General features: G+C 42.6%; 1 protein-coding gene across 3 annotated transcripts in view; it reads left to right on the top strand.

Annotated features, from left to right (window-relative positions):
* Positions 1-772: 772 nt before the first annotated feature.
* Positions 773-11872, top strand: part of DCLK1 (doublecortin like kinase 1) — a 169706-nt gene continuing 158606 nt past the window's right edge. For all 3 annotated transcript variants that reach the window (XM_032220086.1, XM_032220085.1, XM_032220087.1), the window contains exon 1: positions 773-1148. In XM_032220086.1, the coding sequence (XP_032075977.1) occupies positions 773-1148 (376 nt within the window). The remainder of the gene's footprint in view (positions 1149-11872) is intronic.

The following is an 11872-nucleotide window of genomic DNA, read 5'->3' as shown; positions in this document are numbered from 1 at the left end:
GTCTCGCAGGTACGCTGGTCCTAAGCCATGTAGGGCTTTAAAGGTAATAACCAACACCTTGAATTGAGTCTGGAGACCAATTGGTAGCCAGTGCAGCTCGCGGAGGATAGGTGTAACATGGGTGTACCTTGGTACATTTAGTATCGCTCGCGCGGCTACATTCTGGACTAGCTGTTGTCTCCGAACGCTTTTCAAGGGTAGCCCCCTGTAGAGCGCAATTGGCTGTAGCAACTTTCATTTTTTTGGTTATGAAAGTTTACTTTGAAGTCCAAAAAAGTGACATCCTATATAATATTCCTACTAACCAAATAATTACCTTAAAAAAACCCAGTCACTGCATCACTGGAATTAAATCTGCATCGATTATGTTACAAGATAACATTAGCTGGATAAGTCTTTAGCTCAACAGAATGAGGAATTTATATCCTTCAATTAGGTTTTATTATTAAATCCTATTTAATAATCTCAGATGCTAATATAAAAGGTAATGGAGAAAAGATTAGGTTGTATGGAGGGAGGAAAATAGCTTATTTAAAAAAGAAAATTGTTGCCTTTATCTCATATATGGAGAAAAAAAAAGATCATCCAAAAACTAAAGTAGTTAATGTTGGCCACTGGTTTTCTTAGCTAGCGTTCTTAAAAGAATTGGACAGATTCTGTGGCTATAGAAAAGTCCTTGCTATCCTATGTTAATAAAGCAATTATTTCATTATAGCTGTATTGATAAGCTTCTCCTTTGTTCTTTCCCCCCTTTTGCAGATTAACTCTAAAAATGTCCTTTGGGAGAGATATGGAGCTGGAACACTTTGATGAGCGTGACAAAGCACAGCGGTACAGCCGGGGGTCACGGGTGAATGGGCTTCCTAGCCCGACTCATAGTGCCCATTGCAGTTTCTATCGAACCCGCACCCTACAAACCCTCAGCTCTGAGAAGAAAGCCAAAAAAGTCAGTTTCTATCGCAATGGGGACCGATATTTCAAAGGGATTGTATATGCCATATCTCCTGATCGCTTTAGATCTTATGAAGCCTTGCTGGCTGACCTGACCCGAACTTTGTCTGATAACGTCAATCTGCCCCAGGGGGTGAGAACCATCTACACTATTGATGGAGCAAAGAAGATCACCACTTTAGACCAACTTGTGGAAGGTCAGTTTCTAAGCAAGGGATGCAATGTTCCTGTGTAAATTGTTCATTCTTCTGCTCATGATCTCTTTTATGATTCTCCTTTTCATCGCTCCTTTTGCCTCAGAACAGCAATCTTTTGGGGTTACTGAGTGTCATACTCCATTTTGTTTTTTTTTAATATTCCTTCACATGGGAGAAGGTTCAACACACCTAAGGGTTCCTAGGCTTGCTGAACCTTTATGCCTTTATATGGAAGGTATTGTTTTAGCCACATTGATGAGAACATTTATGTGCTTATAACAGATATAAGAGAAATGATGGTATAGTAATGAGTATTACATGTACAGCTCCTCTACCCTTTGGGGCCTTGTTTTGTTCTATATTGGAAGAAACAGCAGCAAATGAGTCATAGTGCCAGGAGTTTTTCCACATAAAATGATACTTATGAACACGTCTAACACTGGCTCAGTTTCCTGTCCCACCTGATTCTCTCCTTCTTCAAAAGAATAAATAGATGGGTAGCAGCCACACAAGTAAGCTCTGGCTTTCAACTTTATTATTTTCAAAATAATTCCCATGGAAACTGTTCGGAAATGAAAATGCTGTGAATGCTTTGTATGGAAAAATGCTCTCTTGCTTACACACACAAACACAAATTAATAATTTGAGGGATCAGGAAGGAAGCACTTTGTCTTCTGGTGAATGATTGAAACCACCATTATTAATTTTGTGAATAGTTGATTCTTCCATGATAGCTATTTTTTAACACCCTGTGTTACCTTCCTCTTTTTTAAACATAAAGAATTCAGATCCCGGGTGTATGGCAGTTTCTATAATTACATTTAACAAGGAAGCTGGTGTGTACCAAGGACCTGTGGGTAGCCAGAAGAACTGAGGCGGAGACAGGAATAAAAGGCTAACAAGTTTATTCCCTTAAAGTACAAGCTAACATTTCAGAACTGGCTTAGATAGGAACGCGCGCTGCTCGTTTGATCGTCAAACGATCAGCCAATCAGCTGTCGAGCGCTTCCCGCTTAAACTCTTAGTCAGCGCATGCTCAGAACACAACACTCCTCCCCCCTAAGTTTGCGCAGGCGTAGTCTTGTAAGTATGCTGGACGCCGCCTGATACGGCCGGATGCCCTAGGCCCTTCTGCACCGCTTGGAGGCTCTGATTGTTCGCCCGAGGATTCTGCATCGGAGGACGGAGATCGCCCGGGCCGTTGAAGAGCGAAGGACGGAGCTGGCCCACCAAGTAAGTCGCCGCTTCGGTTTTGGGCTCCTGCTGCTTGTCCTCCGTTGGCCTCCTCGTTTCTGGGCCCTTCGTTGTCCGTCGGAGCTGTCAGAATGGGTAGGTCGGTTGACGGCTGCTGGCTTGTTGGTGGTTGGCGCCTGCTCCGCAACTGGTCGCAGTGTCGTTTCCAGACTCTGCCGTCGAGGAGCCTGACCCTGTAGGAGCAGGGCCCAGTCTGGTCAGTTATTACGCCCGGTAGCCACAAGGGATGCCCTCCATAATTCCGGGCGTACACTGCCTCGCCCTGGACGAAGGAGCGAGACCCCCCCTGGGAATCCAGAGGTATTGGGGTTGAATAGGCAGGGTGCAAACGGTCAAGGGTTGTTCGCAACCGAACAGGAGGACATGTGGACGACCTCGACCCATTTCGAGAAGGCGTCCACAGCAATGAACAGCATACGGCCCTGAATGGGGCCTGCGAAATCAATATGAACCCGGGACCAGGGAGTGGATGGGGGCTCCCATGTATGCGGCTCGGCTTTTGGCGGCAACGCTTGGGCGCTCTGGCATTGCGAGCACCCGGCGACATGGTCGGCTATGTCTTGGTCAAGCTTGGGCCACCAGACGTAGCTTCTGCCTAGGGCTTTCATCCGGACAATTCCGGGATGTGCGTAATGCAGCTGCCGCAGGACAGTAGTCCTCAGTGAGGCCGGCACGACTACTCTATGGCCCCATAGTAAACAGCCGCGTTGGACGGAGAGCTCCGCCAGGCGAGCTTTGAAGGGCAGGAAAATGGGGTCTACGGGGTCTTTCGGCCACCCTCACCTAGCCCAATCTAGCACTCGGGATATTACCTGATCCCTTGCGGACGACCGGGCGATGTCGGCGGCAGAGATTGGAAGGTTGAGGTCGTCGATAAGGAACACTGGGGCCACAGCAGCAGGATCCTCATCAGCTTCTGGCAGGGGGCAACGGCTGAGTGCGTTGGCATGAGCGATCTGCTTCCCTGGTCGGTGGTGTAATTGATAGTCTTATGAAGCCAGGAACACAAACCAACGAGTCATGCGTGGAGATAGGACCTGTGGGGCAGGCCGATCTCCTGCCAGCAAACCCAGTAGGGGCTTATGATCAGTGACAATTTGGAAGGGGCGGCCATACAAATAGTGATGGAACCGGCGCACCCCGGCCACAATGGCTAGCGCCTCTTTGTCAATTTGCGCGTAGTTGCGTTCAGAGGCAGAGAGCGTGCGGGAAAAATAGGCGACTGGCACCTCTGCCCCACTGGGTAGCTGGTGACAGAGAACGGCGCCCACCCCATAGGGTGAAGCGTCGCAAGCGAGCACGAGGGGCAAGTGTTCGCTGTACTGCACTAGGACATCGTTAGAGATGAGCAGGTGTTTGACAGCTAGGAACGCAGAGGCCTCTCGGCGGCCCCACACCCAGGGGGCACCCGAGTCTAGGAGGCGATGAAGTGGCTCAGCGACCGTTGCCTTGTGGGGAAGGAAGATAGCGTAAAAATTAAGTAGGCCTAAAAAGGCCTGTAATTCAGCTCTATTAGTTGGAGCAGGGGCCTCCACGATGGCTTTGGTTTAGGCAGCCATGGGGTGGATGCCACTGCCATCGATAAGGAAACCAAGGAATTCTATCTGGGATACCGCAACCTGGCACTTGTCTCTCTTAACCTTCAGTCCCACTTGTTGGAATCGTTGGAGAACCAAGCGCAAACGGGCCATGAGTTCGTCCATGGAGGTGGCTGACACGAGGACGTCGTCAAAATAGGGGACGACGCCTCGGAGTCCTTGGAGCAACCGCTCCATCAAACTCTGGAACAGTCTTGGGGCAATGCTGACCCCAAACTGCAATCTGCGGCAACGGAAAGCACCCCGGTGTGTGATGATTGTCTGGGCTTCCGCTGCCTCATCATCCACCACCAGATGTTGATAAGCTTTGGCGAGGTCGAGCTTCGCGAAAACAGTCCCCTCGCCCAAGGTGTGCAGTAAATGTTGAACCACTGGCACCGGGTATGCGTTGGACGGCAAGGCACGGTTGATGGAGCAGCGGTAGTCAGCGCAAATCCTTACGCTGCCATCTGGCTTGATGGGTAACACAATGGGTGTTTCCCACAGGGCATGGTCCACTGGCTCCAAAACGCCTTGAGCCACCAGTCTGTCTAATTCAGCGTCCACTTTTGGTTTGAGTGCGATGGGCACTCGGCGAGGCTTCATTCGCACCGGCTGGACTGACGGGTCGAGGTTAAAAGAAACTGGTGTGCCTGTGTACTTGCCTAGGGTGCCGTCAAATACAGCTGGAAACTCGTTAACCAGGCAATCGAGTGCAGTTGCGCTGAGGTGGTGGATTCCGCTGATCTGCAACCCTAGGGACTGGAACCAGTCAAGACCAAGAAGGCTGGGCAGCCGTCCCTCGACTATGATGAGGGGTAGCCGGCCGTCAAACCCCTTGAACTGCACTCTGACTTTACGGGTGCCAATTATTGGAATCAGGTTGCCCTGATAGTCTCTTAATGTGAGATGACAGTCTTGTAGCTGACGTTTGGAAAGCTGCGGCAAGAGGCGTTTGATTGTGCTCCACGACACTATGGACGTTGCGGAGCCGGTGTCGAGCTCCATCACGCAGGGCTTCCCTTCTAACGTAACCGTCAGTTGGATTTTCTTTTGAAGTTGGTGGCAAGAGAGACCCTGTTGAGAGTTTCGGAGAATGGCATGGCAGTCAATTTTGGCTTTCTTGGGGTCCTCTGTCCGGGTTCGATATTGCCACGACCGCTCGGCTTGGGACTCGGAAGAGGACATGGGCTGCGCTGCTCGGCACACCCGAGCGATGTGGCCCTTCCTGCCACACTGCTGGCAGAGGGCTTGCCTGAATCTGCACTCAGCTCTTTCGTGGTTGCCTCCGCACCCACTACATGCAGATTTAGGTTTGCCCCTCTGCCGTTGCCAGCTCTTTCTGTTCGCCTCATCAAGGCGGTTAATGTCCTCATTAAAGGTTTCAGCATTGGAATCTTCACTTTCCGAGTCTGGCTGACCGGTCACCGTGTTAAAGGCATTGGCAGCCTGCGCGGTATTGGCGGACCGGGCCTTCGCGATGGTGGCTAGGGAAGCAGCAGCCATCTCAGAAGCCCGAACTTCGTCAAATGCGGTTTGGAACGACAGATCTGTTTTTGTTAGTAGCCGCTTCTGTAGCTTGAGGTCTCGGAGGCCACACACAAGGCGGTCGAGGAGAGCTTCATCCAAATCCCGGAACTCGCAGTGGAGGGCGGCCAATCGTAGGGCAGCAACGTATGCGCTCACGGACTCCCCCTCAGCTTGGCTGCGCTGATGGAACGCGTGCCGGCGGGCTATTTTGGACGGGGACGGAGCATAATGGCTCGTCAGCTTTGCCATCAGCACAGGCCACGGAACGGCCTTGATGGGCTCAGGAGCTGTGAGAGCGCTGGCTGTGTGGAAAACGTCTGAGCCACACACGGACAGGAAAAACGCGCATTTTCGCTCGTCCGTCAGCTCGGTGAGGTCGTGTGCGACCAAAAAACATTCAAACCGAGCCGTGTAAGACTCCCATGTCTCAGCTCCATAGTTGAATGGCGCGAAATTTAACATGGCCATTCCTGTCAGAGCCAGCGACGTCTCGTCGCGGTAGAATTAAGTGCGGTTCTAGTGACTCAGCGAGTGACTTCAGCAGTAAGTGACTTCAGCTTCTCGCACCTCAGTTTGGCGATCCCACCCTCGTCGCCAGTGGTGTGTACCAAGGACCTGTGGGTAGCCAGAAGAACTGAGGCGGAGACAGGAATAAAAGGCTAACAAGTTTATTCCCTTAAAGTACAAGCTAACATTTCAGAACCGGCTTAGATAGGAACGCGCGCTGCTCGTTTGGACAGCTCCCTATTTATACAGGAGCTGTCAAACGATCAGCCAATCAGCTGTCGAGCGCTTCCCGCTTAAACTCTTAGTCAGCGCATGCTCAGAACACAACAGAAGCCTCTCCTATTTTGGTTTTACAGAAGTTATTTGCAGATTTTTCTTATTGCATATGCAATTTCTAAACTGCTTACATAAAGCAGTTGAGAATAAAGTTTTAAACAGTAGAAGTAGCAACTTATTTCTAAGTTGATATAAGATTTTTGTTTGTCTAGTTGTATATTTTAAAACAGGTGGAACCTTCACAGGTTTTAATGGCAATTTTTTTGCCCAATTGTTGGTTTCATTAAGCTGTTATATTTATCTGGCTACTTACCTGATTTTGTAAAAAAAAATCTCATGGCAAAGCAAAAGCATGCAATATCTTTATTTCTGATTTGTATAGATCTTGTAAACCAAATTCTATCTAAACTCATATATTTAATCAGTGGACATTGATGGATATTTTTTGTCAGTTATCATTCCTGAACAAGTAAATAAAGTTATCATTGGTTTAAAGCTTCTCTTTTCAAGGTTTAACATTTCAGATTTTTACATTTTTTTTCTTGGAACTTTGATTCTAGTCATTAATCATCCTCATGTTTTTCTCTGAATCTATTCTATGGAATGACCAAAGCAAAACGAAGTGGCAGCATTATTTTCTGGGATTTGGAAAAAGTATTCTTTTTATTTAATCTAATATTTCATTTGTCCTTTTTCACAATACTCAGTTTCTAAGCATTTGGCATTCCAAAATCTTTTTCACAAAAACTATTAGCAAGCTAGATAGCCATTTTCCTATACTGTGGTTATTTTGTTCCTTAAGTCAAGAGCGTTACATCTGATTACGTTAAATTTTATTTAGTTATTTTGTTTTGCATAGCAAGGATGTTTTAAATTGTATTTGTTTTCTAAGATAGTTACTGTACCCACTTTTGTACCCATCTACATGTTTGTTAAGAACTTCCTCCACCTTTTCATCCAATTCAGATTAGAGTTTCAAGACTGAATTTAGATTTTTCTTCCAGTTTGGTGAAAAACTAATGATGAACCTTTCTTAAGGATTTCGCTAATAATTCCCTAATTTCTTTTCATATCCTAAGAGGCAATTAATCTGTCTCCAATATTTTAGCAATTTAGTAGTCTACTTTTTGCAGGATCTATTAACACTTTCATAGCAAAGCCTGAATTTCATTAATTAAATCAAAATAAGGGTTTAACTGTGAATGTGTAAGGGTTACAAGTAATAAAACTAAGTAGTGGGCATCCCTGTACATTAATATTTTTTCTGCAGGGGCAAAAACAGTTTAAAATACTGGCAAGGATTAAAAAAACAGAGATTTTGCAAGGTCAAATCATAGGTGCTAGATGGAAAAATTCTATGGCTTTCTAGTACCCATTAGAAGCAGTCTAAAATGATTCAGATACTTTGATAAATCAAGTTATCAGCTGCTGTTTAGGAGTCATGTTTCTGCTACATTTTTGCAGTTAACTGTACTGCATTGTATATCAGAATCTATGTCTTATCCAGATGTCCTGCTAGATTCAGTTCTACTTTCATAAAGCACTAACCGCATTTTAAAAATAATATTTTAATAAAAGTTTACAGATACAGAGATAAACTAATACAAATGTAGGAAAAATAAAGTTGTATAGTGAAATGACTTTACCTTTCAACTGGACAAGTAGAAACAATTTCAATAACTTTTCATTTTCTCTGATGTTCCCACAAAAAAATCTGTTCCTATATTTTAACTCTTATTCATAAACTAATAAATGTCATTCAATCCTAGTAAGCAGAAGTCTACTAAGAGCTACAAAAACAGCAACACATATATTTTAACCTTGATCAAATAAGCCAATTTTACATTCTTTCCTTTTGTTTTTAAGAATCTTGATATTTAATCTGTTTAAAATATCTCAGTTGATTTTTTTCACTTCTCAAAAAATCTTTTCATTTGTTTAACACATTTTCTGTAAGGTAAGAAAGACATTCACATCATTCTTCTGATTATATGTCCCTTTTAATTACTAGGACATCAGCCAGTTTCATTTTTAAATCCATTGCTGTGTCTTTTTTTATATAATTGTAAATTAGCATTTTTAATTCCACATTTTTATAATAGGTAACCTTAAAAATAACTTCTGATTGCATTATTTCCATAAATTCTTCCATATTTTGCTTCATTGTATATTAGTCTCTTTTCCTTTAACAATAATCTTTAGTATCTTTAGTATTTTTCTGATTAAAGTGTTCAAATTCAGAATTCCTTCTAATGTTTTTTTTTCCTACTCAACATTTTCACATGGGAAGATTTCTTACACTTAGTTTCAAAATCTTCATCTATTTTTTATAGAATTTTAAACAAACCACATGAATGTATCTTGTAATTAATTTTGAGATACTATTTCTCAAAAATAAGGCACTTTATTCTGTTTATAACTTTCCAAAACCAATGTTTTAAGCATACTTTTGCTGTTTATTCCAAAATAAGAATTTTTTAAAATTCCTTAAATTTACATACATTTATTTCACCAAAGATAGAAGGAAATTTATCTAGTATAATGAAATTGCTTTTTTTTTAAGATTCCTAATATACAAAATTTCACTAATAAGCTATTTCAAGCAGTGATTAAGAAAGAAAGTATGCAAACAAAATGTTCTTTTGAAGGCTCCAAACTACAGTCTGGGCAAAGATGGCGTTCCTTTGGCTCCCATGGCTCTAAAATATGTAGCAGACCATTGACTTACAGTCTCCTGATGAGCTCCATAGTACAGAGCACTTCTGAGCAATCCCAGATCATCTCCTTGCTCCAGAGAAGAATTCTGAGGAGCTTATTTGTTTTCTATCTCCTTGTTCTAACACAGTCATTGGCTCCACTCTCAATGGAGCCATTTTAAATATTCCATTGCTTCCTAGTTACTCAGAAACTACTAACTTCACAATACTGTCAAAATACAGGGAAAGAATCATTTGAGAGTTTATACCTCTTGAGCTTAATATTAAATGGTGTGCTCCCAACTTTTCTATTTCTTTTTGAACATATAGAGCTTATGGTTGTTAATATCTATAAATAGGTGAGCATGTAATATTCCATTTTCCAGTCCCTTTTTTTTAAAAAAAATGGACAAACTGATCTAGTTATACACCAAATATGTTACTAGGTATTATCAATAAGCCCTGTACAAGACTTGGAAATTATTAGAGTGGTTTGATAGAGTGAGCAACAAGAAGATATTTGAGTCAGGCAACTCTGGACCAGGCCATTTGTGGAAAAATGTGATAAAAATTCATAAACATGAATTTGTAATGTTCATAGGCTTCAAATCCACCTTTGATTTGATTTCTAGACTCAGATTACAGGAGACATTGGAACAACTCTCTTGCTATAAATGTTTGCTGTTACTTATATTCAACGGTGAAATGCGATTCTGTTTTGTCTTTAAATCATGTTTGTGTTCTTGTACCAACAGTTCATGTTCACCTTTATTTTCCATACTCCAAAGATTAGGAGGGCGCAAAACCACAGCCAATGAACCTTATGATCTTTCAGTATGTGGTTCAGAAATTTGTTATTATAACGATATTTCCATTTTCTTCCTATCTGCAGTCTTGTATCCAAGGTTTATTCTTCAGAATTTTTGACTCCAACTTCACAAATTCAGTTTAAGCCCTTCTGATCCAGCTCACCATGCTTAATAAGTGCCAAATATATTTTTACCAGCAGTCTACTAATGAGCTGTGTAATTCAGACCTTGATTTCAGAAACCAAATATCTCATCTATAACATTTTTTAAGTCAATCAGTCATCTGTAGTATTATATATTATCTCAGCAAAGCTGTTCTATGGTTTGCAAAAATAAATTAAAACATCATGATTCTAGAACTTACTAGACTTTCAAATGATATATGTTGTAGCTGTTGTCAGCAATATCATTAGTTCCCACAGAGATTAGCAGGAGGTGGCAATTAACAATGGATTTAATCCGAATTGGAAATACTTTTGTTACACCCTCAATCCATGTTTGTATCAGCCAATAATCTGCATGAGCTGGCAGATCTGGCTAATATACATTTGTTTTTGTTCTTTATAATAGTGAATCACTACTATTGTGATTTCTTTTTGCCTTCTTGAAAGCTAGTTATGAATACTCGCTTGTATAGTTGTCTGTCTCTGTCTCTGTCTCTTTCCATCCATCCATCCATCCATCCATCCACCCATACATCCATCCTTGTGGTCTATTAACCTCTGTTTAAGCAGGCAAGAGTTTATTTCTTTTTGTATCCTTCTCAGATTAGCTAAATTTACATTGTTTACTGAGAGTAAAAAATGTTTAAACACTGAGACACCCCCCTCCTCTCTGCACTGGTAGACTGCAATTACCCTTCCCTGCTTATTTTTGTTGTGAGCTTGCTCCTTGGATACTGGCTGCCATTTATTGCTCCTATTTTTAGGAAGCAATTATTCAGATTACTCACAGAATAGTGTCTCTCACAACATACCCTTTTTCGTCAACAACTTTTTAGGACATTACCTTTTGTCCCTGGTTACTTAAACACAGAGTTTTAGGTTTCTCTCTCTCTCTCTCTCTTGCTCGTCTCTCTTCCCTGCCAAACTTCTGTTAACCTCTTCAATATTAATCTTTTATATATGCAAAAAAAGTTTATGAAGCATTAATGTTAGATATTAATTAAATGTACTGTGATTTAAAGGAGAGTTTCTGATAAACTGGAGAACTATTCAAGGGTTATTTATTCTATGTATACATGGAAGATAGAGCATCATCAGAGTTAGTAGGGGCCTTGGAGGTCTTCTAGTCCAACCCCCGTGCTCAAGCAGGAGACACTATACCATTGCAGACAAATGACTGCCCAGCCTCTCCTTAAAAGCTTCCAGTGATGGCACACCCACAACTTTTGAAGGCAAGCTGTTCCATTGGTTGTTTGTTCTCATTGTCAGGAAATTTCTCCTTAGTTCTAGAGTGCTTCTCTCCTTCATTAGTTTCCATCCATTGCCTTCTGCTCCTTTGAAAAATAAGTTAACTCTTCTTTGTGTTAGCCCCTCAAATATTGGAACACTGCTATCACGTCACCCCTAGTTTTTCTTTTTAGTATACATACCTAATTTCTGCAACTGTTCTTCATATGTTTTAGCCTCCAACTCCATAATCATCTTTGTTGTTCTTTGCACTCTTTCCATATATATATATATTGTGGTGACCAGAACTGGTTGTAGTATTCCAGGAGTGGTCCAGGGGTGGGTTCCTGCCAGTTCTATAGAAGAGGTTCCACAAATCTACAGTGCCATTCAGAACCAGTTCCAGCTCCCTCCCTTTGCCCGTCTGCATATCATCAAGATGAAGAGTGAGAAGAGGAATTCTGGGAGTCGAAGTCCACAAGTCTTAAAGCTGTCAAGTTTGAACACCCCTGAAGTTTCTGAGCCAACATTTTGGTTGCTAAGCAAGAGAATTATTAAGTGAGTTTCACCACATTTTACAAGTTGGCCACACCCACCCAGTCACATGGCTGGCAAGCCACTCCACAAAGCAGGCCACACCTACAGAAGAGGTTCTAAAAAAAATTGAAAACTACCACTGGTGTG

This window comes from Thamnophis elegans, chromosome 6 (genome assembly GCF_009769535.1).
Source record: "Thamnophis elegans isolate rThaEle1 chromosome 6, rThaEle1.pri, whole genome shotgun sequence".
Taxonomy (NCBI): domain Eukaryota; kingdom Metazoa; phylum Chordata; class Lepidosauria; order Squamata; family Colubridae; genus Thamnophis; species Thamnophis elegans.
Note: the sequence above shows the minus strand (reverse complement) of the source record. Positions and strands in the feature narration are given on the sequence as shown.